The sequence below is a fragment of the Montipora capricornis genome, chromosome 9 (assembly GCF_036669925.1).
Source record: "Montipora capricornis isolate CH-2021 chromosome 9, ASM3666992v2, whole genome shotgun sequence".
Taxonomy (NCBI): Eukaryota; Metazoa; Cnidaria; class Anthozoa; order Scleractinia; family Acroporidae; genus Montipora; species Montipora capricornis.
The window spans coordinates 41,256,115-41,282,488 of NC_090891.1; the positions used below are offsets into that span (position 1 = coordinate 41,256,115).

General features: G+C 41.1%; 1 protein-coding gene across 1 annotated transcript; it reads left to right on the forward strand.

Annotated features, from left to right (window-relative positions):
* Positions 1-13,952: 13,952 nt before the first annotated feature.
* Positions 13,953-24,942, forward strand: LOC138016515 (uncharacterized protein DDB_G0283357-like). Its single transcript, XM_068863677.1, has 2 exons — positions 13,953-14,091; positions 20,369-24,942. Exon 2 carries the CDS (start codon positions 20,462-20,464, stop codon positions 23,699-23,701), a length of 3,240 nt encoding a protein of 1,079 aa, XP_068719778.1. The 5' UTR covers positions 13,953-14,091; positions 20,369-20,461; the 3' UTR covers positions 23,702-24,942.
* The last annotated feature ends 1,432 nt before the right edge of the window (positions 24,943-26,374 follow it).

Sequence of the window (26,374 nt, forward strand, 5' to 3'; positions counted from 1 at the left end):
CAGGTGTACGTGATGTGGCAACGGCTCGACAACATTTACCTATCATTTCAAATTAAACATTTTATTTCCAACTGCTCAATTAGCAAATATTTAATCTTTTTTAACATACTAAGAGCTTAGAAAGAATGTTTGGACAGTTTTTCAATGCCATCCACAACAGAGATTGTTATCTATAGACAAACCTAGCAATTTCACCACATTTACGACGAGGTTTCCGCGGCGCACTTGTCGAAAAGGAGAACCATAAATTTCTTTCTAGAAATAATCATTGGTTCACATTTCTTCGTGGGTATCCCGAGCCGGTGATATTAGCATCACGAGCAAATATCAGAGAGAAGACCATTTAGCCAAACAAATGAATCGACAGTATTGCCAATCACGAAAGCAGTGGTGTCGTCAGCAAAGAGGTGACATTCTTCGACGAGACGGCTCCGGCTTATCGTCCTTATCCGAGAAGACTTGAAAGTCTAACCATGTGCAGATGTAGTTACAAAGGCAGCACTTTCTCCTCAGTTATTTAAAGACCCTGAGTGTTGGTTCGGCCGGTGTTGAACTCACGACCTCCCGCGTGATAGCCCTGTACTCAACCGAGCCACCGGTGCGCGATAAAAGTCTTTGGTAAATAGCCCCCTGAGAAGATATGTCGTTACTAGCAAAGTACTAAACCCAGAAAGATTGAAGAAAATAAAAGGGAATCGAGAAGCAGTGGCTTCTAGGCTGACATGTGATCATTTCCAAGTTTCCTCACAACTTCTTTTCACCACAAGTTTAAGCGTGCACTCTAAGCGTCTGACAGCTTTGTAATACACAATGAATACAAAAGTCCACTGAAGTCACTGAAGTTAAGCCCTGCCAGAAGGAAGTTTTCAGGATGGTCGATCGAGAATAAAATAGAAGACTCTATGCACAAAGACACCACTTAGCAGGGGAGTGACAGGCAAGATTTTTCATGACACGGAAAAAAAAACTAACAAACGCACTTTCTAAATGGATTGCCTATGGCAACCCAGTAACTAGTGTATGAAGAAGCTTTTGTATTGGTCGAAGTCATATTGGAGCTTGACAAGTTTGCTTAGATCCAATGACTTTAATACATGTAGTTCTACAAATCTAGATGGTAGTTTGACAGAAGAAAAGGTTCGTTTACATGTAACAGCTGGGGCATATCAGATATGAATTTCCAGTGTTTTCTAAATCTATCGAAACAGAAACTGCTGCATTATATGGAATAGGAGCATTAAAACAGCTGCCTCGCGGCAGAAGGAGACTGAAATGGTTTCCTTGAGCAGAATCATCTTACTACATTAAATTGATTGGACTCTCACAGAGTTTGTAGAAAATGGTAGTGGCTCGAAAACCCTTGGATTATTTTCATTCAAACAAGAACTTAACCTATGGATTTCTTCATGTTTCTCATCGCTCATTTCATCCCTCCAAAGAGAAATAGCTCTCTAAAAACAATTTCCATCTCCTCCGACAACGACTTCTCTCCTTTGAGGAGGTACAGGAGGTATATTACCAGAAGCCATAATTCGTTTACGCAAGACATAACTAATAAGAAAACACCCTAGACACACGTAAATACAACTAAAAAGGCTTTATTGTGTTATTTTCTCCAGATTTTTGTCATATATCACGGTTATTCAAACAAAAACTTACACTTGCCACGTAACAACATTGCCCAAATCGATTACTGATAAATTTGTGTCGAGTAGAGCGTTGGTCTCTCTCCAAAATCGTTTCTTGGACGTCGAAATAAGTTTCAGTCATACATTGATTTTCTTACAGCGACTTGCAATGTTTGCCACCATCCTTTACGTATAAACAGGGATCCGATTACTGGCAACTCATTCATTATGCCACTTTACTAGATCTAGAACTTGGTGATCCATATACTTCTTTGGAATTTTGTGTATCAACCAAGCAGCGTTATTGTCAAGTTTGCCCCAAACGGACAGACAGTAGATGATGTTTCGCACAATCATTTTAAATTACACATTTTCTAACTGCTCAATCAGCAAATATCTAATCTAGTTTCTGGGCGTACTAAGAGCTGAGAAAGATTTGGATAGCTTTTCAATGCCATTCACCGCAGAGATTGTTATCCATAGGCAAACCTAGAGATTTTACCGGCTTTAGACAAATTTACGACGAGGTTTCCGCAGCCAAGCACTTGTCGAAAAAGGCCCATAAATTTCTTTTTAGAAATAATCATTACTTCACATTTCTTCGTGTGTGTGGTGAGCCACGAGCAAATATCAGAGTGAAGAGCATTTAGCTAAACAAATAAATCAACAGTATTGCCAATCACGAAAGCAGTGGTGTCGTCAGCCAAGAGGTGGAATTCTTCGTTACAAACAGGGGCGTAGCCAGCCATTTTTTATTGTAAGTCCGTTCCAACTTTGCGAGTTCGTGGAAGTCAGAGGAGTAAAAAACCGACTTCTTAACAGACGTTAAGTGATAATTTCGAGAATTTTATTATAACCCTAGATGGATTTTAATATTATCGTGTCTTAGTGACTCTTTCTTCAATGTCAACGCGAAAATTCTCTACACACGCAATTAAATGGTTTCCTTTGCTTTGAAAAAACCACGCGAGATTAAATAAATTGGATCATTGTCATTGTCAGCAGCTGTGCACGAGGCCCTATGTAAAAACAGAGATAAACTTATTAACATAAAACGCCTTATATAATTATAGAAACAGAAAACACCCCATGTAACTCTTGTTTCCTATATAAGCGCCTAACTAACAAACATCATTCGACAATTGAAATGGATTAAGTTAACGAATCGCGCGAAAGTCCTTTAACAATTTATCAACATAACAATCTTAAGGTTAGGAAGTTATAAGGTAGCAAATTCTAACACTACTTAGTTATAACGGCGTTACAACGGTTGAATTAGTTTATCTCAACTGAACTTGCAGTGCTTTACCGTAATTACTGATTTGCTCGCGGAATTCTCCGGTTATTAAACATTCCTATTCAAAATAACATAAAATCATGTTTCTTGAAGAAATTTTAAGTGTTAAAAATGATCTTCGAAGTAAATATTAAAATCTGAACAATTTTCTTATTTAATTATATTCTTCTCATTGTTTATTTCTTGCAACAAGGATCAAATTGATTTACCTATTCCAGGTTAGTTGCAGATAAGCTCTTTGTTCTTGACGTGTGGGTTTCTCTAAGTGCAACGGGGCTTTGCTATGGCACCCTTTCCCTTTTGGGCCATAGAGTTATTTTTAAGGCGGCCAACACCCATTGTATCTTTTCGCTTTTCTTTTCATTGCTTGAATATGCTAAGGATTCAAAGTTACTTTTGTGGCATGAATCTCAAGCCATTGCGGTAACAAATTCCAACACGTACTCGGATCCATTAATTCAATGGGTGTCAGTGAAGAGGTCACTACGATGTGTGAACAACATCTACTTCTCACATAAAACGGGTGGAAGAAAGGAAAACAAATCCTGTTTCTTATTTTTCAACAATTGTCGATAATAATTGGCAATTTTATTTAACGAAGACTATAGCCTGCATGCGAGCAGGCTCTCAGTGATTCGAGGTACATGAAGGGCCTTTAATAGTGTACAGTGACCAAAGTAGCCAATCTAGCTTTCGAGTTGGTCAATGTCATGTGAGATATAAATTGGCGTTGGCCGCATGTTAAATAAGCGGTCATAAGTACATATATAAAGATGCCATAAAATGGTTAGTTTCTAAGTCACCTTCCAGACGGTCGATCACTGTTTTGAGCACTGATCCCCGCTTTGTATACAGGCACTGATACCAAGGTGAGAGAAATGTGCTTATTGCTTTGCTTGAAATAATCTTCGGTTCCAAAGTGAAAACAAACTATTGTTATTTCACTTGATCTAATTGCACTTGATCTAATTGCACAACATCGGGCCGCTAATTTCTGTGACAATTGGTGAGGCACGGATCGAGTGGGTAAAACATACTCGTCTTCTGGGCATCACTTTCGACAACAGGCTTTCCTGGGTTCACCATCTCATAAATTTAAAAAGGAACTTTGTTAATAAGCTGAATCTCTTGAAAAAGAGTTCGTTTTTGAGCCGAAACGCCCTATTGGACTTGTACTTTAAAATAATATTGCCATCCGTTTTATATGGGCTGGTCGTTTGGGGCGGCTGTCCAAATACAGATCTTCTACAATCTTTGGAATTACTTCACCGAAGAGCAGCCAGAATAATATACAACTTACCTCACGATACGTCTATTGACGAAGTATACCGTCACTCGAATTGGAACACTTTGTGTTTACAGGTGAAGCACCTGCGGCTCTTTCGTACTTGACTAATAAACCTTGCACTGCATACAACTTTAGGAGGAGTAATAACATAATTCGTCCCCTGTTTTAATTCAAAGTTTCTTAAAAACTCTATAAGCTATAGAGGCGCTATCCTTTGGAACGCTGTCTCGACTCATTTCACGGGCCAGAGTACTGATTTTTATCGTAAAGTGAAGAAAGATTTATATTTTAAGGAACTTGATTTTAGCGCACAGTCGGTCCAGACGCTTCCTAGGCACTATCAAGATTTTAAATGCTTTTAAACATTTTATATTTTATGTCTTAATTGCTGTAGTCTATTTATTTAGATGTTAACATGTGAACTTTTGAATATCTCTTAGCCTAGAAATGAATTAATATTCTCTTTTTATCTTTTACTATAGTAGTTGTGATGTGTAAGTAATGTTATCCCTATTTTAATATAGCTTCATATTGTAATTATTTTCACACGACCCCACAAGCACAGAGCTTTAAACCCTATCGTGTTTAAATAAAGGATATGATGATGAAATTTTCTTCAAGATATAAAAGCATTTATTTGATAAAGCTTGAGATTTGTAACTAAAGGATACTGCTAAAATAATTGAAAAGAATTTTTTAAAAAGACACAACACTTTTTAGTTTGCAAGACATCTTTCGATATTCCTACGTCATCTTCATTTTCAATAAGAAAAGTGTTACGAAATGGTGTTTTTGTCTTTGAAATTGATACACAGCGACTCTCTCAGTAGAACCTTTTTTGACAGTGTGCTTTGCACCATTGCAAACAAAAGATATCGAGGCACGTGACAACTTCCTGCAAAGGGCCCATTTCTCGCCGGAAATAAACGCAACGAAATCGAAACTCTACTATGTGTCGCATGGCGTCCCACAAGGCTCCCTTCTGGGCCCACGTCCTCTTTCCATTGATGTAAATTATTTTGCTGGCAATGTTTGTAACGAAGAACTCCCACCTCTTTGCTGACGACACCACTGTTTTCGTGAATGGGGATAATGTCAATTTTTTTTCCAGCTAAATGCTCCTCTCTTTGATATTTGCTCGTGATGTGAATATAACCGGCTCACCATACACACGAAGAAATGTGAAGCAATGATTATTTCTAGAAGAATTTATGGGCCCTTTTCGACAACTGCTCGGCTGCGGAAACCTCGTCGTAAATTTGTCTAAAGCCGGTAAAATCTCTAGGTTTGCCTATGGATAACAATGTCTGCGGTGAATGGCATTGAAAAGGTATCCAAATATTTCTCAGCTCTTAGTACGCCAAGAAACTAGATTATAGGTATTTGCTGATTGAGCAGTTGGAAAATGTGTAATTTAAAATGATTGTGCGAAACATCATCTACTGTCTGTCCGTTTGGGGCAGCTGTTCGCTCTCTCTATTTGAAGAAATTACAAACTTGACAATAACGCTGCTTGGTTGATACACAAAATTCCAAAGAAGTATATGGATCACCAAGTTCTAGATCTAGTAAACTGGCATAATGAATGAGTTGCCAGTAATCGAATCCCTGTTTATACGTAAAGGATGGGCGCAAAGTCATTAGATCTAAGCAAACTTGTCAAGCTCCAATATGACTTCGACCAATACAAAAGCTTCTTCTTCATACACTAGTTACTGGGTTGAAATAGCAATCCATTTAGAAAGTGCGTTCGTTAGTTTTTTTTTTCCGTGTCATGACTTTTGCCTGTCACTTCCCTGCTAAGTGGTGTCTTTGTGCATAGAGTCTGCTATTCTCGATCGACCATCCTGAAAACTTCCTTCTGACAGGGCTTAACTTCAGTGAACTTTTGTATTCATTGTGTATTACAAAGCTGTCAGACGCTTAGAGTGCACGCTTAAACTTGTGGTGAAAAGAAGTTGTGAGGAAACTTGGAAATGATCACATGTCAGCCAAGAAGCCACTGTACTGCTTCTCGATTCCCTTTTATTTTCTTCAATCTTTCTGGGTTTAGTGCTTTGCTAGTAACGACATGTCTTCTCAGGGGGCTATTTACCTAAGATTTTTACCGCGCACCGGTGGCTCAGTTGAGCACCGGGCTATCACGCGGGAGGTCGTGAGTTCAACTCCGGCCGGACCAACACTCAGGGTCTTTGAATAACTGAGGAGAAAGCGCTGCCTTTGTAACTACATCTGCAAATGGTTACACTTTCATGTCCTCTCGGATAAGGACGATAAGCCGGAGGTCCCGTCTCACAGCCCTTGTTCATTAACTCTGTGGGACGTTAAAGATCCCACACACTATTTGAAAAGAGTAGGGGACAGTGTTCCCGGTGTTGTGGATGACCTTTCCAGCATGTGTTCCGCTTGGCAGGATTAGCAGCCATGGCTGAGTCGTAGATGGCATCACCGAGGTGAGACCATTTGGCATCCGGGTTGCTGGTTGTTGGTTGCGCAGCAAGTTTCTCCTGGAGGCTGTAAGCGAAGTTCTGAGCCTTAACAGGGTCGGAAGTACCACAGGCGTTGATGCAGGGGCGACCCTTAGTCTTGCCGTGGTGGATCTTTCCGGGCTTCAGCCTGACCTTGCTTGCAACGGGCGAGTTGTCCGTGTCACAGTCAGCGCTGTGATAGCTTCTTGTGTGGAGGACACTGCTGAGATCCGCTCTCCTATAGCTAGTGATGACGAGGTCTAGCTGGTGCCAGTAGCGGGACCGAGGGTGTCTCCAAGGCTCTTTGTGCAGCTCCTTACACTTAAAGTAGCTGTTGGGGATGCAGAGACCGTGGTGACAGCAGAGTTCGAGCAACCTCTGCCCGTTCTCATTCATCCTGCCATGCTTGCCAGTCGGTTCCAACGCGAGCGTTGAAATCGCCTAGCAAATATATGTCCTCGGAACTTTGGATTCCGGCTAGTGTTTCCTGCAGAGCATCGTAGAACTGATCCTTGGCTTCTGGGGTGGTGGTCAGAGTCGGGGTGTAGGCGGATATGATGTTCACAAATCTCGCCGACGTTTTCATGTGAAGGGCAAGAATTCTCAGTGACCCTCCGGAGGGGTTTCTGTAGTGGCAATCAGTGACTTCCTCACGGCAAAACCTACACCGTACTGCCTCGGCTCGTCCTGGGACAGGCCTTGCCAGAAGAAGGTGTAGTCTCTTTCCATAAGTGGCCCACTGTCGGCCAGCCGGGTTTCCTCGAGACAGGCAACGTCGATGTTGAGTCGTGCCAGCTCCTTGTTGATGATGGCGGTCTTGCGGGAGTCGTCCATCAACTGAAGGTCAGCAGAGAGACCAGGGCAGATGGTGCGAATGTTCCAGCTTGCGATTCGAAGAGCTGGAGTGTTCGTAGTTATTTGTTTTTGAATGCTTGGTGCAAGTACTTGCTCGCTTGTCGGGAGGGTCCCCTAAGCTCTACGCAACCAGTAGAGCAGGCAAGCAATGACATGGCGGCACCTTACTGGCTGGGGGCTGCCCAGCTTGAGGCGGGCGGTAGCCACCCAATGAAGCTGCGCGGGCTTCTCCCACCGTCGGACGAGACCCCTGGCGGTCCTTCTCACGCCAATCAGTCCGAGCTTAGAACCGGTAAACTGCCTTGTCCCGCGAGTTGTGCCGGAGTCTTGGGACACCGCTGGAGTGCCCTCTTCAGTTTGTGCTAAGGCCTGGGCGGACGCTGGGCTACCCATACGACAGCGTCCCTCTCTCGGTGTAACTGGCTGGGTCCAAGGGAAAGGAAGAACCAATACAACTCGGGGCTAGTTCCACTGCGGAAGCTGCCGGAAGGAAGTACTGAGCACCTGCCATTCGCCTTAGGGGCTACACTCCGGATTTGTCCTCGAGGTTTACTTCTGAAGCCTTCCTGAGATCAGGTATAGACGGAAGGCAGCGGAGGTTTGGAACCAGGCTTTACCTTCCCCTAGATGGCTGCCTTCACAGGCTCAGAGCCCCATCTACCCTGGGCAACTGGTTTTAAGGCGCCAGTGGCTTCGTCTTCGCCCCTTCTCCTGTCGGTGGTGCCAGTTCCGCCACAGGGAGGCCAGAAGTTGGACTTGGCTGACAGAGGCTCTTGGTGTCGCATTGGGAGCATTTCGAGAGTTTGTGAGAGCCCAGCCTCACAACCCACTCCCCAGCTATAACAGCCTTACGGAACCAAAATATAACTTACCGATATCGTAAGTATTATTTCATCTTGTTCACGTTGTGCGATAGAGGGAAACTATCTTGCAACTTTACCGTATGGGTATGAACAGCTTTAAAGTAAAGATACAAAACGAATGGCTCACATTGTTGTCTGTTTACGTTGTCTTCAAAACCTAAAATTTGGTGATATTGCATTGTTCAGGGGCACCCAACGATAATCTTCGGTCAAATGTGTGTTCGGAACAAACTGATCTAATAATTTCGGTTCTACGTTGCCAACAGCTACAGATTTCGGCTAAAACATCACCTAAAAGTTTTGCAACCAAGGAAAAGTAATCCCGTACGTTTAGGGAAGTGATATTTTTTGGAATTTTTGACTCTTAAAAAGGTCACCTATCAGTTTCTGACGAGCAAATGGTTCGGTTGAAGTTCTTGCAAGGTAACGTTCAGCTAGCAATTTTTGAAATAAAGATATCATTCCCTAAAATTTTTGGACTCTTAATTTTCATGCAGGTAAGATATCCTAACAGGTCAAATTTTTAAAGATTATAAAAACATCTCTTTAGAGAGTCTTTATAAATAATAAGGAGCCTAGAAATGTCTCTCAAAGGCTTTTGGTTTAATTTGCGCGTTGGGTTCCCGTGATTGTTGTTTTGCTGAGTGCGGCAAAGAAATGCATTGAAATGCGTGACGCACCTGCAGTAGAGATTTTTTTCCCCTCTTTTATCCAATGATATACTCGCTTTGTGGCGTTGTCTACGCCGTAGCCGACGTGTTTCAGTCGTGAAGTCCCTATTATGGAAAACTGATGGGCCGCATTCCATGGAGTATCATCGAGACTTCCTGGTTATGCAATTGTGGTAGAACTTTTTTTATGCTGTGAATGCAAAAATCAGTGTCGACAAGAGACTTATTCCGCTAAAGACTGGTCGAGGGCCAAAGCGTTTCAACGCAAAAGAAGTCATGCATGCTGCCACTAATAGAAACATCCATCCGTATGAATATAACCCTTATTTTCGTGTCAGATGAGAATAGAAGTTTAAAAGCCACTTAATGGGGACACTGAAGAAATCAAATTGAAAACTAAGATCATACGTCGACTCCTTGTGAAGTATTGCTCGCTAAGTTTCTTCCCAGGGTGCAACACCTCAGTTATCACAGCCCTTGTTACTGCAGGGCTGAGTACGTATGGAACTACGAGTAATACAGCACTATTAGAAGCTGCACTAAGACCATTGAATTTCGTAGGAAACAGTTGGTACATTTTATTTAAAATCTACTAACTGCTCCGAAAGCGAACACAATCAGATTCGCAGAAATAAGGACGGTTTCCAGGGGCGTAGCCAGGATTTCTAGGAGGGGGGGCTCCAAATTGGTTCCTTCGAAAACGGTTGGTCTAAAATCCTTACATTACGAACGTACAAGAGTTTGGCGTTTACGCTATGTAAACATAAGACGCCTTGGTTGCCGTTGAGCGAACGTGTTTATCACTTCCTCGATATTTATTTCTCGGTGGTAATTGATGTTCATCGACGCCAGCCCAGCCTCTCGCTCGCTTGACATGGTCGACCTCAGGTATGTTTTTAACCTTCTTAGTGTACTGAATGAGCGCTCTCACATTTAGCTGACGTTATCGGCAACGTGCACAACATGCAGATCAAGGTGTGAATGTTAGGAAAGAACTCTCGATCGCATACACCTTATTCCAAAATGGCCGCCATTTTAGTATTCTTTTGTTTCATTAAAAACTGGCCCTTTTGGTCTCGCTTTCAAACGTAGAATTCAAAAGAATATTTACCCTTGAACGAGGCCAACAGGGCCACTTTGCAATCAAACAAAAGAATACTAAAATGGCGGCCATTTTGAAATAAGGTGTATGCTGCGAGTGTCTGAACTGCACTGGTGGGGAGGTCGGCATCCTTAGTGCTGCACCACTTTCTCTTCCATCGCAGGAGCTCAACATCAACCACATGAGGAGAAGGAAGGTCGTTCTCATAAAACTCCAGCGCTGCTTCAATGTCAGGATTTCTGTCTCATGTCTCCGAAAATGCAAGTGAAACGCAAATAGTTAACACAATGACGTTCACTGTACTTATTGTAAGCATAGAACAAAACGGAGAATTTCAGGAATCGAGAGTCCATTACACCCTTGCTGGGATAAAATCAACGTTAAAAATAGGAGAAGGGGGGTTCCTTGACGCGAGAGGGGGGGTTCTGGAACCCCTGGAACCCTCCCCTTGCTACGCCCCTGCCGGACTGACAAAAATTCTCATGTATTCAAACACCTGAACGGTTCACCTAGTTGTAACCGCAAGAGTGCGGTTGATTGTTTTAAGATTGTAGATTCAGCCAAAACTCGACATTGTCTTAAGCTCACAGAAGCGATCCACATCAGCCGCTTAAAGCCAGAACTAAATGCGCAATTACAACACAATAATGATTCTTGCTTCTTGAAACTCGATTATGTAATTAACACTCGTGCACTTGCTGGCGCAGAATTGTAACTGTTACTGTATTTTAAATTCCAAATTGCTGATGTATTCAAATTGTAAACGTATTTAAACCAGTGGAAAAGGAAACAACACATTAAACTGATGATGGCATAGACCGAATGCATAATGAAATGGCGACTAAAAAAATATTCTTTTGTTTATGTGCTAATTAGCCTCACTAGCCTCGTTTGCAACAAAATACAAAAGAAATGTTGCTTGAGAGCGAGGCTAGTGAGTCTCATTTGCACATAGACAAATTTTTGGCCAGCATTTATGCATTCGGTCAATGAGTCATGCCGAGACATCATCAGTGTCTTTGAAAAGTTGTATCGTGAGCTTGAAATTTCTTTTAAATAATCTGTGAGGAACGCAGTCTACCTTTTATCATTCATTCTCAATATTTCAAGAGCAGACGACGTACCCACCAACCAGTTGTCCTCTTGTAAGTTAACTTGCCTACTGTTGATCTCTTTGGTTACTTCCTTGACATTAAGACGAGACATTTGGTCATTGCATAGTAGCTATGAGGAGCTCGTACGCTCAAACTTGAACCACTTAGTGCTTTTCAAGAAAAGAATTGGCAAATAAAAAGAAAAACTTCCAAGGAAAAAAGTTTTAATATTTAGAGATAAAGAAAACCCTAACGTTCTCTCCTTAAAACTTCCTGCAATCAACTCTGTCTCGTCCATTAAGTTTGTCATCCCATACTCAATCACGAGTTGATAAAGTCCTTTGATGTCTCTTGTGTGTGGGATTGCAGAATATCTAAGTATCATGCCAGCGAGTGACTATTGATACTTTGATATTATTGATAATTAACGTCATCCTTGATATTCAAACAGCGGTCCGATATTTACTGACTCGATACTTTTTCACATTGAGGACTGCAGTTTGATATCTTGCTACTACCATGATATTTTGATATTTAGCGACATAAGATGTGCCAGCAAGCAATTTTCATGTTTTGATGCCATCTTTACATTTTGACATTTACGACATATCGGGGATTCCGATTTTTCAAGGGCAGATGTTGCCTACTCTATAAGGGCAGTACGTTTGACACCCCTGAACACCATCCTCGTTCCCAGGGTCCCTTTGTCGATGAGGAGAGAGACCCTGGTTTGGGCTGGTCACGTGGCTCTCCTCGACAAACATTTCCCACTGGGGTAGAGTCTTCGTTATATTTTGACCCGCAAATAGGAAAAAGCGTAATCGTTTGACAAAGCATTTTTTCAATAAACTGGGTATATCTATCAATAGAGTGCCAACGAGCAAACATTTGTGTTCCGCGTATGAATGACGTTTTTTTCCCCAACAGTTTATAGCCTCTAGGTGTATCTTTTTGAAAAGAATAAAAATTGGGTTTGCAGAGGATGTTATTAACTAGTAAAAGACTTTTCTTTGAAAATCTTAATCATTTACTGACTACATGTTTAATAAATACATTACTAATGTTACGTAACATTTTTGCAATAAGGTCCTGTCTGTACATGGAGTGAACATTATTTGCTACAATGTAAGGATTAAACCTTCCATGTGACGAATGGGGAATTCTCCGTTGTAAATATCTTTCCCTACATTTCGTAATATATATAAGCTTACCGTAAAATCGAAACGAAATATTAACTTGAGCATCGCTGGAAAGCTTCAAAAGTATCGTTTTCACTGTCACGCCACAAAAAAAAATCGCAATCGTACAATAAAAAAGAACAAAGACATGAATGTTGTAGAAGACCAATGCATAAACAACCTCGCCAAATCTAAAGTCTTTGTGGTACATTGTTTCTGAGCAGGAGCCCATCACGTCATAGGGTCATAGCACATCATCTTAGAGACCGACTTAGTGTGAAAGAGCGTCTTAAGGATCGAGGTCGAGTGTTCATTCTCGTCTACGTAGTGTTGCAATTTGTTTTTCGGAAATGAGCGGGGTTTTTTCTGTATTTGTTTTTTTTGGAGAGGAGGAGGGCCTTGGGGTTCGATGAATATGAACTTCTCCTCTTCATTCCCCAAACTGGAGAGAGCTTGACCGAACGAAAAAAGAGATAGATGTAATATCTTTTATTCTAAGCATATTGAATCATGCAGTGCTGGTAGTTAAAAATGATGAACAATAAATATAAAAGCAAATAAAGCCACTTGAATTTAAAAAATGTGTGTTCTTTTCTGAGATATTTAGGCCAGAATTGATGGATTCAAAATCGGTTGCCTTTTTCTTTTACCCGGCCTTCTCCCTGAAATGTCTGAAAAGTGTTTTGCAGCAGGGTTGGGGCAGTGACTTAAGCATTTGGTTATCGCTGTTCTCCTCAATTGTATTGGTATAGAATTTCATCTTGGACTTATGAATAAGCTGATTCACACGCTTGCACTGCTCCGTGTATAATTCTCGATCAATTGTTAACTTTGTGCTACGCCAGCGTCGTTCAAGCTTTCTCCTGTTTGATGTTATCTGAATACCAAGGGGCAGCAGGTCTAACCGTAATAGGTGTTTCTTGATGGGCTCATATTGATCGAGTAGGGAACGCAGAGTGTTGTCATAGCAACCAGATAATGCTGAGACATCACGGAAATCTTGGTGATTCATGAGAGATGAATCCTCGTTTTGGGGAGCCAAAACGAGTGCTATCTATTTTGATTTTAGTCAGCTGCTGACTAGATCCTATGACCAGAAATATCATTCAGCTTTAGGTAGTTGTTATTAAGCAGCAGCGAGAAACAGGCATTGCATTCTTGTCCGCGAATCACGGACTTCCGGCCCTTCTGCGCATTCTCAGAAAATTTGAAACGGTTACAACATCATACCATTACCGCGACTGCGCCAATTTTTAGCTGTGGCCAGAGTCCGTGTTCTTGACGCTGACCAAAGAAAAGCGGACTCTGGGAACGAGAATGTGGTGTTTGCTGCATCTAGCACATGCGCTAGGGAACGCAAGCGATCAATTGCAGGTGATTAAATTTTCATATTTTTGTTTCCTCGGGCAACGATGATAGACATGTACGCAGACGAGGCGTAATTACGGTTTGCTCCGCAGCGACTAAATTATTCAAAATCGTTCTGACACGAAAGAATCCCACGGGGAAAGCAATGTAAGAAAATGGCTCTTAAATGATCCTCCGGATTGATCTTCCCTCCGCAGTCTCTTGCACTGAGAGAGCTACTAATGGCCTACTCACTGTTTTTCCACTACATAACGTCTCAAGCACTCATCATTTACTCAGGTAAAAGTTGCATTGCAGTATTTTGCACGACGATTATACAACAAAAGAGGTGTTGTCCCAAGATAGAGGTTTTTCTTTCTGTTCTCATTTTGACAAATTTAAGAAATTTTCACCAAAGAAAGCATCAAGTTAAAAAAATGTTGTTTCTTTTAATTCGACTTTCAGTTGAAATACATCATAGAGAACTTATTTCAAGCTTCGCTAATGATTTTCCTTTCCGTCAAGAAACGAAGTGTGTCTCTGTCCTAAACGCCCACGAACTTTCCATCTTTTCCAATCAAATCTACATCAAAATGGGTTTATTCTAGTATTTTCAATTAGGATCGAAAACAAAGTACTTGGCATTAGCCGGAAACTATTTTCAGATGTGCAGATGTCTCGCATTAAACGTTTGCGTACAAAAGAAACCTGCATTGATCTATTTTTAACGTTCCGTTAGCGCCTTGATTTGTAATTGTTAGCTAAGACATCTGCTAACTACTCCAAAACACGAGAAAAATAGGATGGTTCTCATTTCTTCTATTTAAAAAGTTTAAGATTCCCAAGAATTTGAGATAATACGAAGACTTTTTTTTTTCTTTAGGTTATCGCTAGCTACCAATAGGACAATGCGTTGTTTCAGTCCAAACCATAAAAAAATGCAAAAATCGTTTAAAGGGATTATAGCGAAGAAAATTATAAGAATTTTTTCATAAACTTTGTATAACTTGGAACAAAGAACTTCGAAACAACTTGCCAGGTCTCTGTACATTTCAGTATTGATAGCGGCTAGGCGACTAGATGTTTTCGGCAAAACTTTTTTTTTTTTTTTGGTTATACTTTGAAACTAGTGAGAAACAGTGAATTTAATGCAAACAATCTAAGTTAACAATTAAAACAGCGACATACTCTTATTCAGAAATAACTAGTCAGTGCTTTAAACTTATAAAGCTACATAATTAAACGTAATTGTAGTAAGGCTACCTGCATGCATGCATTCGTTTGGAAAAGTCGCGAAATATTGAACAGGTTATTCTAACTGTGTTTTAAGTCGGTTATCCTTCTGGTGGTTTCGACAACAATTTAAATTATTCCTACTTTAAAACATAAACAACTTTATTTCTTGAGGTTAAGTGATAAAAATTCCAATATAGGCAGCTTTTACAGACTATTTCAAGGTGAAAACACTACGTTGAAGATGTTGTTTGGGGTTCAATTTTTGCACGTTAGACATGGCTGCAGTTGAATCTGCCAAAACAAATCTAATTTGAGTTTTCAACTATCTACAGGTTAATCAATTCGTCGACAACTGAGAGATCTGAATAACAACAATAGTTTCTCCGTTTATTGTACGTGTTTAGATATGGCCTGTTTGAGGCCGCAAAACAGCGTGGAGGCGACCAAGGTTTCACAAAACCATAAGTTGCGAAAGCAAATCAAAGCTTTGCGGTTCGCAAATGGGCACCAATTGAGTTTTTACATTAGTCAAATATACATATTCGTTAGAAGAAGCAGAATAAATACTTTTTTTGTGATGATTTTAAGTAAGAAGCGTTGCGGCGTAAAGAGTTGTTTTAAACGGAATATCGTTAGTTCTTCATGCGCTCGTTTGTGGCAAACGTGATTCCAGTGCTCAACAAACAAAGTTATCACACTTTCGATTTTTCTCTTATCTATTACTTATTAATGTATTTATCTTCGTATAGCAATGTTTAGGATGAAACGGAGATACGTTGTTTGTTTTTTTAGTTTTTTAAGGAAAGATTTTCCTGGTGGAAGAGCGTGTCAGTTTCGCTATGATTCTAAACTAAAAGGTGCTTTTTAAAGCGTATTAAAGCAGAGAAATAGAAATTAAAGTTAGTGCACCTAACCCACAATTTTTTTTCGCTCAAATAAATTTGAATAGCTTCTCGAGTAAATCGGTGACAACATTTTTTCATTTGAATTATCCTTTGTTTTCTCAGCCTGAATTTTAGCCGCCTCCTTCGCTAGCTAAGTGACTTAGCAAGCGAAGGAAGCGGCTAAAATTCAGGCTATCATTTTCTGTGCTTGGTTTAATTTAACCCATTTTTGGTCGATGGCCGTGAAAGATGAGATCTGAGCCGAGTCTGAGATGTGACGTCAAATGCAGAACCCTATCTTGTCAAACAATTTGTACTACTGCGGCCTTATGATCTTTAAGTCCGCCACATTGCTATAAACAAAAACTTACAATGTCGTCAACGGAAACAGATTCAAAGATAAACTACAAATGTCGGTAAAAGAACTGACGCTTAATACAAAATCGGAGTTTAAAATATACAGGACCACTAACATATTAACTATTAACTATTAAGTAACAATAGAGGTGACGAAAACTAATCTTGTCAGCTCTATTGTTACTTAATAGTTAATAGTTAATAATTTAGTGATCCTGTATATTTAAACTCCAATTTTGTATTAACCGTCACTTTTGAAGATGTATGCAGAGGCACATGAAACGTCATGTAAAAGATAATTAATTTCAAATGATGCGTTTATATAGATGTTTGTCAGCGCTGTTAGTGTGTTATTTCTGATAAAACTGAGATGGCCAAAGAAAAAGAGTATTCTGCAATAAACAAAAATTTGGTTTTATCAACGGAGTTGATAATGTAAATTAGCCACCGTACAGAGATTTTAAAAGCTGACGTTTCGAGCGTTCGCCCTTCGTCAGAGCGAATCGAGGAATTGTGGGTTACGTGTAGTTTTTCTAGTAGAGTAGGAGCTACGCTATTGGTAGTAACATGGCAACGTGAGGATTAAGGGTGCCGATTTGGAAGATGAATTTTTGTTCCAGATTCTTGCGGCTTTCCGTCGTACCCAGATGTAGGGAAAGGCCGCAGATAGCCATGTGTTTTTTGGAGTGGTTAGGGAGATTAAAATGACGAGCGACTGGCTTAGAGGCATCTTTGTCATTCTTCTCAACATCGCGAAGGTGTTTGCGGAATCGGTCACCTAGTCGTCTACCTGTCTCACCAATGTACAATTTATTGCATAACGTGCAGGTTATGCAATAAATGACATTTGCGGAGGTACATGTGAAAGATCGGTGATCTTAACAGATCGCTTAGGTCCCGATATCTTGCTAGTGTTAACAATGAAAAGACAAGTTTGGCATCGTGAGCGCGAGCATTTGAAAGTGCCGGGTTGCTCGTTAGTTTTGAGCGCGCGTCTAACTAAAAAGTTGCCTACGTTTTTGTCGCGTTTGAATGAAATAAGTGGAGGTTGCGAAAAGATTCTACCAGTCTCGGGATCATTCATCAGTCAGTCTCAGGATCAGTCAGTCAGGATCAGTCAGTCACTCGGGATCAGTCAGTCAGTCAGTCTCGGGATCAGCCAGTCTCGGGATCATTCATCTTCCAAATCGGCACCGTTAATCCTCACGGTAATAACGAACGCTTTTCATTTAACTAATATATTCCGATTTTTCACGTTGCCATGTTACCACCAATAGCGTAGCTCCTACTCTACTATAAAAACTACACGTAACCCATAATTTCTCGATTCGCTCTGACGAAGCGCTTACGCTCGAAAAGTCAGCTTTTAGAATCTCTGTACGGTGGCCAATTTACATTATCAACTCCGTTGATAAAACCAAATTTTTGTATACTACTTCCCCACCGACGCAGCACCACAGTTTCTTTAGAAACTACCCCCGTCATTCATTTGGAGGAATGAGTCTAGTGCGTGTCGTGACATCAGGCTTACTGCAGAATAAAGGGGGTAGTTTCTAAAGAAACTGTGGTGCTGCGTCGGTGGGGAAGTAATATACAAATATTTGGTTTTATCAACGGAGTTGATAATGTAGATTGGCCACCGTACAGAGACCGTTTCGAGCGTTAGCCCTTCGTCAGAGCGAATCGAGGAATTGTGGGTTACGTGTAGTTTTTATAGTAGAGTAGGAGCTACGCTATTGGTGGCAACGTGACATGGCAACGTGAAAAATAGGAATATATTAGTTAAATGAAAAGCGTTCGTTAGTACCGTGAGGATTAAGGGTGCCGATTTGGAAGATGAATTTTTGTTCTGAAGGCCGCAGATAGCCATGTGTTTTTTGGAGTGGTTAAGGAGATTAAAATGACGAGCGACTGGCTTAGAGGCATCTTTGTCATTCTTCTCAACATCGCGAAGGTGTTTGCGGAATCGGTCACCTAGTCGTAACCTGTCTCACCAATGTACAATTTATTGCATAACGTACAGGTTGTGCAATAAATGACATTTGCGGAGGGACATGTGAAACGATCGGTGATCTTAACAGATCGCTTGGGTCCCGATATCTTGCTAGTGTAAACAACGAAAAGACAGGTTTTGCATCGTGAGCGCGCGCATTTGAAAGTGCCGGGTTGCTCGTTAGTTTTGAGCGCGCTTCTAACTAAAAAGTTGCCTACGTTTTTGTCGCGTTTGAATGAAATAAGTGGAGGTTGCGAAAAGATTCTACCAGTCTTGGGATCATTTTGGAGTAATTTAAAATTATAAAGAATGATACTTTTGACTGCCTGATTATGAGGATGGAAAGTGAGGGTGAATGGAATTCTGTCATTCTTATCTTTTTGTGACGTTTGTAGTGATGACTGTCGATCAAATTGTTGGGCGCGATGATGGCCCGCTTTGACAGAGACAGGATAGCCACGTTTTTCGAAGAACTGTCACATCTCTTCTGATTTGCTGGAAAAATCGGAGTCATCACTACATAGACGTCGAAGTCTAAGAAATTGAGAATAAGGAATGGAGTTCTTGACATGTAATGGATGTGATGATGAATACAACAAATTACTGTGAGAATCTGTAGGTTTGTAGTGCACACTGGTACATAGCACGTTGCCACTAATAGAAACTTTGATATCTAGGAAAGCCAATGAAGTTTCCGAAATTTCCCGGGTAATTTAAGAGCCGGATGAAAAGAATTGACGGAGGTTATAAAATGATCGAGTTCTTCTCTGCTGGATGAAATAGCGCCGATGCAATCGTCGATGTAGTGGCCGTAGAGTTCAGGTTTGGGGCGGTTGTACTGATTAAAAAATTGGTGTTCAGCATATCCTACAAAAAGATTGGCATAGCTGGGTCCCATTCTTGTGCCCATCGCTACATCATTAATTTGTTTGTAATAGTTGCCGGCGAATGAAAAACAATTAAGCGTTAAAACTAGTTATGCAAGGCGGAGGAGCGTTTCCGAGCTTGGTTCTTTGACAGTGCGTTGATCGAAAAAGTGTTCAAGTGCTTGAAGACCTTCGCTATTGGGAATGACTGTGTACAGAGATGTAATGTCCATGGTGAAAATAAGTTTGTCTTGGCCGGAGAAATTGAAATCGCGGAAAATTTTTAGTGCGTGTGTACTGTCTTTAATATATGATGGCAAAGATTTGACGATAGGCGTCATAATCCTGTTTAAGTAGCTAGAAATGAGTTCGGTGGTGCAACTACAGGCAGAAACGATAGGGTGACCTGGGTTGTTAAGTTTGTGAATTTTAGGCAAGAAGTAAATGCACGAAGGTCTAGGGGTGTTGATGATGAGATTAGTGGAAGTTTCCGGTAATTCTTGATTACCAGTTTGCATTATTTGCATACTCTTTTGAATTTGGCGCGACTGTATTAGGTTCGACATTTGAAACCGCTGCCGTGCCATCGTCGTGCCACGGCCAAGCCAAATTCATTTGAGTTCGGCACGGCAGTAGCACGACGTTTGAAACAAGCCTAAGCCAGTCGCACGTCATTTTAATCTCCCTAACCACTCCAAAAAACACATGGCTATCTGCGGCCTTTCCCTACATCTAGGTACGACGGAAAGCCGCAAGAATCTGGAACAAAAATTCATCTTCCAAATCGGCACCCTTAATCCTCACGGTAATAACGAACGCTTTTCATTTAACTAATATATTCCTATTTTTCACGTTGCCATGCCATTACCACCAATAGCGTAGCTCCTACTCTACTATAAAAACTACACGTAACCCACAATTCCTCGATTCGCTCTGACGAAGGGCTAAGGCTCGAAACATCAGCTTTTAGAATCTCTGTACGCCGGGTGGCCAATTAACGTTATCAACTCCGTTGATAAAACCAAATTTTTGTATACCTCGGGCACAACAATCGGGATTTCAAATATTTTCGACAATTCAAAAAGGCAGACAAAATCAAGGATTTGACCCAATCAAAAAAAAATTTGCGCCGAGTTACTCAATTAGTTTTACAAATTTGCTTGAGAAAAAACTTGGGGACTGAGTGCTCTTTAAACTATTTTTAGAACAGTACGAATTATCAATTGCTTTCTTTTTGTCAGGTGTGCGGCGTCGGGAAACGTGACCAGACAAAATTAACACAGCTTCCGTTGAACAAAAGTAAGCTCCCATGAAGAAAACAAGATTGTTCTCCAATGTCAAAAGCACTAGCGGTTCTCAAGTTATTCTTCTCGCTGATATCAGTAAATTCTACCGAGAGCCCTTCGTCAGTTAGCAACTCAACCAGCGGTGTAACTCGTTCCGCGCTTTCGCCAGCATCTTTTTCCCTGCCCACGTTCTTCAAGCTAGAGCCGACTGTTACTGTTGGTCGGCCATTTCGAATTTCAATAACTCAAGATTTAAAAAGCGATATATCAGAGTTTAGCTTTGAGATGAAAACTTACCACTATGGAGACATCCGTACCTCGTCGTGGATCCAATTTGACAAAAGAACACGCGAAGTATATGGTTTCCCTCTGCCAGGAAACGCGGGTCGATTCTTCTACAAATTCATCGTCAGTAATAGTACACGATCTTCGCTGCTTGCGATCACGTTTGAACTTCGCGTTCGGGCAAACGGATTCGAATACAGTCACGAAGTTGATTTCAAAATGGGAACGAAGTTCAATTACCTAAAATTTATGACCAACCTGCATATGCGATTTGATTTTGCCAGAAAGTTGGCGGGTTACTCCTTCAACGAGAAACCAAGTACTATCTGGATCAAGAACTTTAACAAAAATGCCAGAGTGCTCACCATTGTATTTGTAAATATTCCTTATTCTCCTTGCCTTGAAACAACATACAGAGAACTTCATTCGAAATTCGTTGACGAAAAGTCAAAGATCACGGCTAATTTTCAAAAGGCCATGACAGAAACATTTCCTATTGAAAGAGCAATGTTCAAGTTCTTCGGTGCGTGCGACTCCGGTTTGTTAGGTCCGGGACCGCCTTTTGAGTGGGGAGTTTTGAAACATGTCATCCCTCTAGCAATGATCTTTACTGTAGTTGGAATTCCAGTTGGTATTTCTTGTTATGTGAATAAGCGCCGAAGAAAGCCCCAAGTAGTAGAAGAGAGAAGACGACGAACGCTCCGGCCACGATACGAGGACGAGATCGACTTCACATCTCATACAGTCCACTTTAACAACCGTTACCCTTCAATGCTGTCGGTTTCCAACAATTCCAAAGAAGATAACGTTGGAGATGATGAGAAAGGTCTCAGCCCCAAGTCAAATATTCCCAACGGTAGTCCTGCAAGTCGGCGACATTTGACGGTGCCTAATGCAGCCCCAAACCGACCAAAGCAAGGAGCAAATTCGACAAATACAGACACGGTGAACAATAAGAAAAATCCTTTTAAGTTCGCCTCCAACGAGGAAAGGGCGAACTTTGACGTTCGAGCCATGTGGGACGATGATGATGATACAGAACCAACTCCGTTAAATATACCCACATATTACACCCACAGGAAGATCGAATCTACTGAAGAGGAAGCTTCGATGAGGAATGTCGTGTTCGACATGAACTTTTCCAACATTGCTGAAAATATTTCCTCAAAGCTAAAAGGTGTAAAGTCAATGTTAAACATCCAAAGTGAAACTGCAGCACAAGAAGCAACTACTGGACCGAGTTTAACAACAAAAATCAAGGGACTGGGGAAGTCCATGCTAAACCTCTCCACAGCGACAAAGGAAACGTCTGTGGTTCCAGAGACGTCGTTTGGCGAGGCATCTTCGCCCTCTCTGTCAACACAGCAACAATATTTTGAAAGATCTACGTTGAATGTCTCTGTAAGAGCGGAAAATGATGGGAAGAGTGACTTTTCCGAAATGCCGAAAGCATCTTACCAAGACATTGAGGACAGTGCATCTTTAACATACACACCACAAGACAAACTTTACCGACAAGCCAAACGACGAAGTTGGCCTGATACGGGACAGAGTTACGATGAAGCACGGCAACATCACGATAAAGCGCGACTGAGTTACGATAGTGTACGGAGAGATCACCATAGTACACGACAGAGTCACGAAGGTGCCCATCAAATTCACCATCGAGCAAGATGTAGTTACGATGATGCGCGACAGGTTTACGATAGTACATGTCAAGATCACTACCCCACATGGCAGGGTTTCGATGGTAAACGTCAAGATCACGATCGTAATCGACAGAATTACGATAGTGCTCGTCTGGATCAAGATCACATAACACATAGTTACGAAGGTGCACGTCGAGATCTCAATCGTAAAGGAAACAATTACGACTCTTCCCGACGAGTTTACGATGATGCGAAACAAAGTCACGATTACTCACGAAAAGGGTTCAATCATCCTCGAAAGAGTTACGATGATTCACGAAGAGGAAATCATAAAGTTCACCAACAACACAATTTCAAAAGAGACGGTAGCTCTCAGTATGGTAATCATCGTTGCACGAATTCTCGTTACAGCGGCGATACTTCGGAATACGAACTTGCTCAATACAATTTTCAAGGTCAGCGACGAAGCCCAACTTTGGAGTACCTACCAGAAGAAGACGATGTCTATCGTCAGAGTCCAGCTTTTAAGAGCGGTAGGACCCAAAGGAAGTGGTCCAGAGAGCATGACTTTGATGAATATCCAGCTTCGTTGTTTAATGTCTCGAGCGACCTCAGCCTTAAATCTGAGCACGAGAAATCCATTTTCGACACAGATTATTGCGATGTTGAAGAGAAAAGGGATTTATTAGTAAAACCAACACCTGTACGCAATCTTAGCCCACTTGACAAGGCATGTGAAGGATCGGGGAAGACAAGTGTTGAGATGAAAGACATCAGGTATCGGCAGAACACTTATCCGCATCAGCAAACCAACGGGCCCACGCGTATACCGCATGGCAAATACCCTTACAATGTTACAAGAACTCGAAGTTATTCCAGCCAATCGTCTCTGGAGTTTTGGGATGTACAAGGGTTTGATGGGGACAAAAGGTGGAATACGTCGTCAAACCCGAAGACTGAAGTTTTGTCTACTTTCAGAAACACGGTGCCGGCTGATCTGAGGCGTGAAAACTATAAGGGAAGTATTCCAAATGGCACTAAACCCCAAAGCAAGAGCAAGCAAAACCAAGGAAACTCCATTCGTTCCGGGTCGCTGCTGCCGGGCGAAAAGCCTCCCGTAGTGTATACTCTTGGAGACAGTGATGAAGAGGAGTATAGACAACAAAATCAACATCAACAACAACAACAACAGCAAAATCGTCGTGAACAGCAGCGCCAGCAGAACCAACAACCAGAGAATAAAAGTTCACTGGTTGGCCTGATCAAGACTGGTGTAAGTAGCATATTGGAACCTGATGGTAATGTGTCTAAGTGGCTTTCGGGATTCCAAAAAAATGACAGCTCTGTTACGTAGGGGATCGTCAAAGAGTCGACCTTTTGCATGTACCTTCTTCTCTACGAGATGGAAATCCAAGGCCGTTTCCGCTGGACCCTCTCTCGGCTCTTTCGAAGAGTACCAACGACACGGAAACTAAAATCCATGACAAACGCGACCAAGGTCTTCTGGCGTTGTAAATATCAAGGTTACAATTGCCCGTTGTTGCGGACAACTATAGCGAAAGCATGTACTGAAAAGCACTAGAGTATTAGCTTTAAGCCGTGATATTAGATTAATATTTCTAATGTACAAATTAATTCAAAAACTTTTCTACAATTTGTCGTCTTAAATCATCACTTGAATATGGAAAATATTGTCTTCGTGTGTTGCTTTAATTCAAGTTTTTTTTTTCTTTCGAATGGACGTGCCTAAGAAAAAAAGTTCTGAATCGAATTGGTGAAACTGCGCATATCTTGGGTTGGCAATGTCGTCTTTTTTCATGTCTCTTTAATACCGGCTTTCAAAGTAATCAAGAGCACCGACCTTTATCTACTATCTAATTTTTGGAGATACAATCCTAGATTAAATCCTGCGCAAAGGAGCATAGTTTCAATTTATTCCTTTTGCCTAATTACAATTCCTCTGATTTTGTCTTTCTGGCAGGTTAGTGATAATCATTTGAGTCGAATGGTTACTAAGTTTTTTTTTATAATAATAAGTACCAGTAGAAGAAAAGAACGCTGTTTAAAAAACACGTCAGAACAAAAGAGGTCAAAGGAAAGTAAATTTATATGCTGAATCCGAGGTGTAGAAATAGAATGCAAACCGATAAAAGTATAGATCTCTTTCGTTGTTTAAAAAGCATGGAATTGATCAAGTAATTTTTGTAGCGACTCAAAAACACTGCACAGGGTCTGGAGGAGATCTCACTTAATATACAACCCATATAGAATATTCGTATGGATAGATAGCCGGGTTTCTTTCAAGTAACTAACGTTCAATCTGTTAGCGTTAAAATGTTTCAATCAAGAAATATGCTTCGTATTAAGGAAATAATTTAGGATATAATGGGTTCTGTAATCAAATAATGGAAGCGAGGATACGTTGTGTTTAGTTAGTCCAATTAAAACTCATTGAGATTTGTCTGACCAATTAGAAAGGACTTGACGAATCCAACTGACCAATCAGAAGAATGCACGTAAACTGCGCTGAGCGCGGGAAAAAAGCGTTGCTGCTGAGTTCTCTGATTGGTTTAGACAGCAGCTGGAGACATTTCTACCAATCACCAATGGTGATAATAAAAAAGCACTTTCAGTTTGTTACAAGGCCCCGGAGGTCAGTTTTGTAATATAAACTAATCATAATAAACTGATGTTTTCTGTAGCTAAAGTGCTAACAACAAGGTCGTTTTGTCCGCAGAATGACTTTTCACAAGAGTTGATGATCTTGTAACCATTTTCCTTGTCAGTTATAATATCCATCTTTCCGATAATTTCTGACAAATAAAGATGAAGAATCCGGATAAAAATCACATTTTTTCCAATTTAATCATGCAGAGCACTATTTCCTTTCATCCAAGAAAAAAGTTCAAGCAAAGAGGAAGTGAAATTGAAATTCTGACAGCGTGCCCTTTAATTTTATGTGAAGTTCATTCAAAGGATTGGTGAAAACAGATGACTTTTGTCAAATTTATACTATCGTCATTCAAATGTAACCTTGGAAACGTGTGAGATCATTTGCAATTTGCTCTCGTGTTACAAAGTTGTACCCTTGCGGGGGGGTCTGTGCAAAACACTTACTATTATTATTATTATTATTATTATTATTATTATTATTATTATTATTATTATTATTATTATTATTATTATTAACTTCTTACTAACCGAGCGCGAGGGCCGTACTGGGGAATATTGGCCCGAGGTCGTGGCAGTACGGACCTCGCTGCGCTCGGTCCGTACAAAAACGACCGAGGGCCAATATTCCCCAGTACGGCTCGAGCTACAATACTAGACATATTTGAAGCTCAATGGCCTACACGTTTAAAATATGTAGATGACACCACGGTTTTCGAAGTGGTTCCGAGGTGTAGCACAAGCTATTTGACATTAGGTCCTTTGCGTCCAGTAAGGGTATGCGGCTTAACCCTAAAAAATGTAGGGAGTTAGTTATCAATTTTTTGCAGTACCTCCCGGCAAGTCCAGGCATGTTAGACATTGATGGCTCCTCGGTGAGGAGAGTGGAAACCTACAAGATCTTAGGAGTACACTTAAGTAGTGATCTTACGTGGAATGTGCATATTGAATATATCGTGAAGAAAGCAAGCAAACGCCTGTATGCGCTAAGGTCACTAAAGAAGGCTGGAGTACAACCGAGTGACCTAGTGGGCATCTACTGTGCACTTATTAGATCTGTGCTCGAGTATGCTGCACTAGTGTGATCGGGCCTTCCTGCTTATCTTTCCGATGAGTTAGAAGCAGTTCAGAGGTTCAGAGGAGGGCGATGCGCATTATCTTTCCGCATGTCGATTATAACACGGCTCTTTGCAGTGCTGGGCTCGGATCCCTCGCTGACCACCGCGATGCCATTTGCGCTAAATTTATATCGAAGGCTAGGACATCACCTCCTCTCAGCTATATTCTCACGAACCGGTGCACTATTAACCATGGCTATCAACTGCGTTCAGGTCAGCAGCGCTATGAGCAAGTTGAA

What these genes read in the sequence shown, in the direction of transcription:
- LOC138016515 (XM_068863677.1), top strand. Translation starts at nt 20,462, where the DNA reads ATGTCAAAAGCACTAGCGGTTCTCAAGTTATTCTTCTCGCTGATATCA.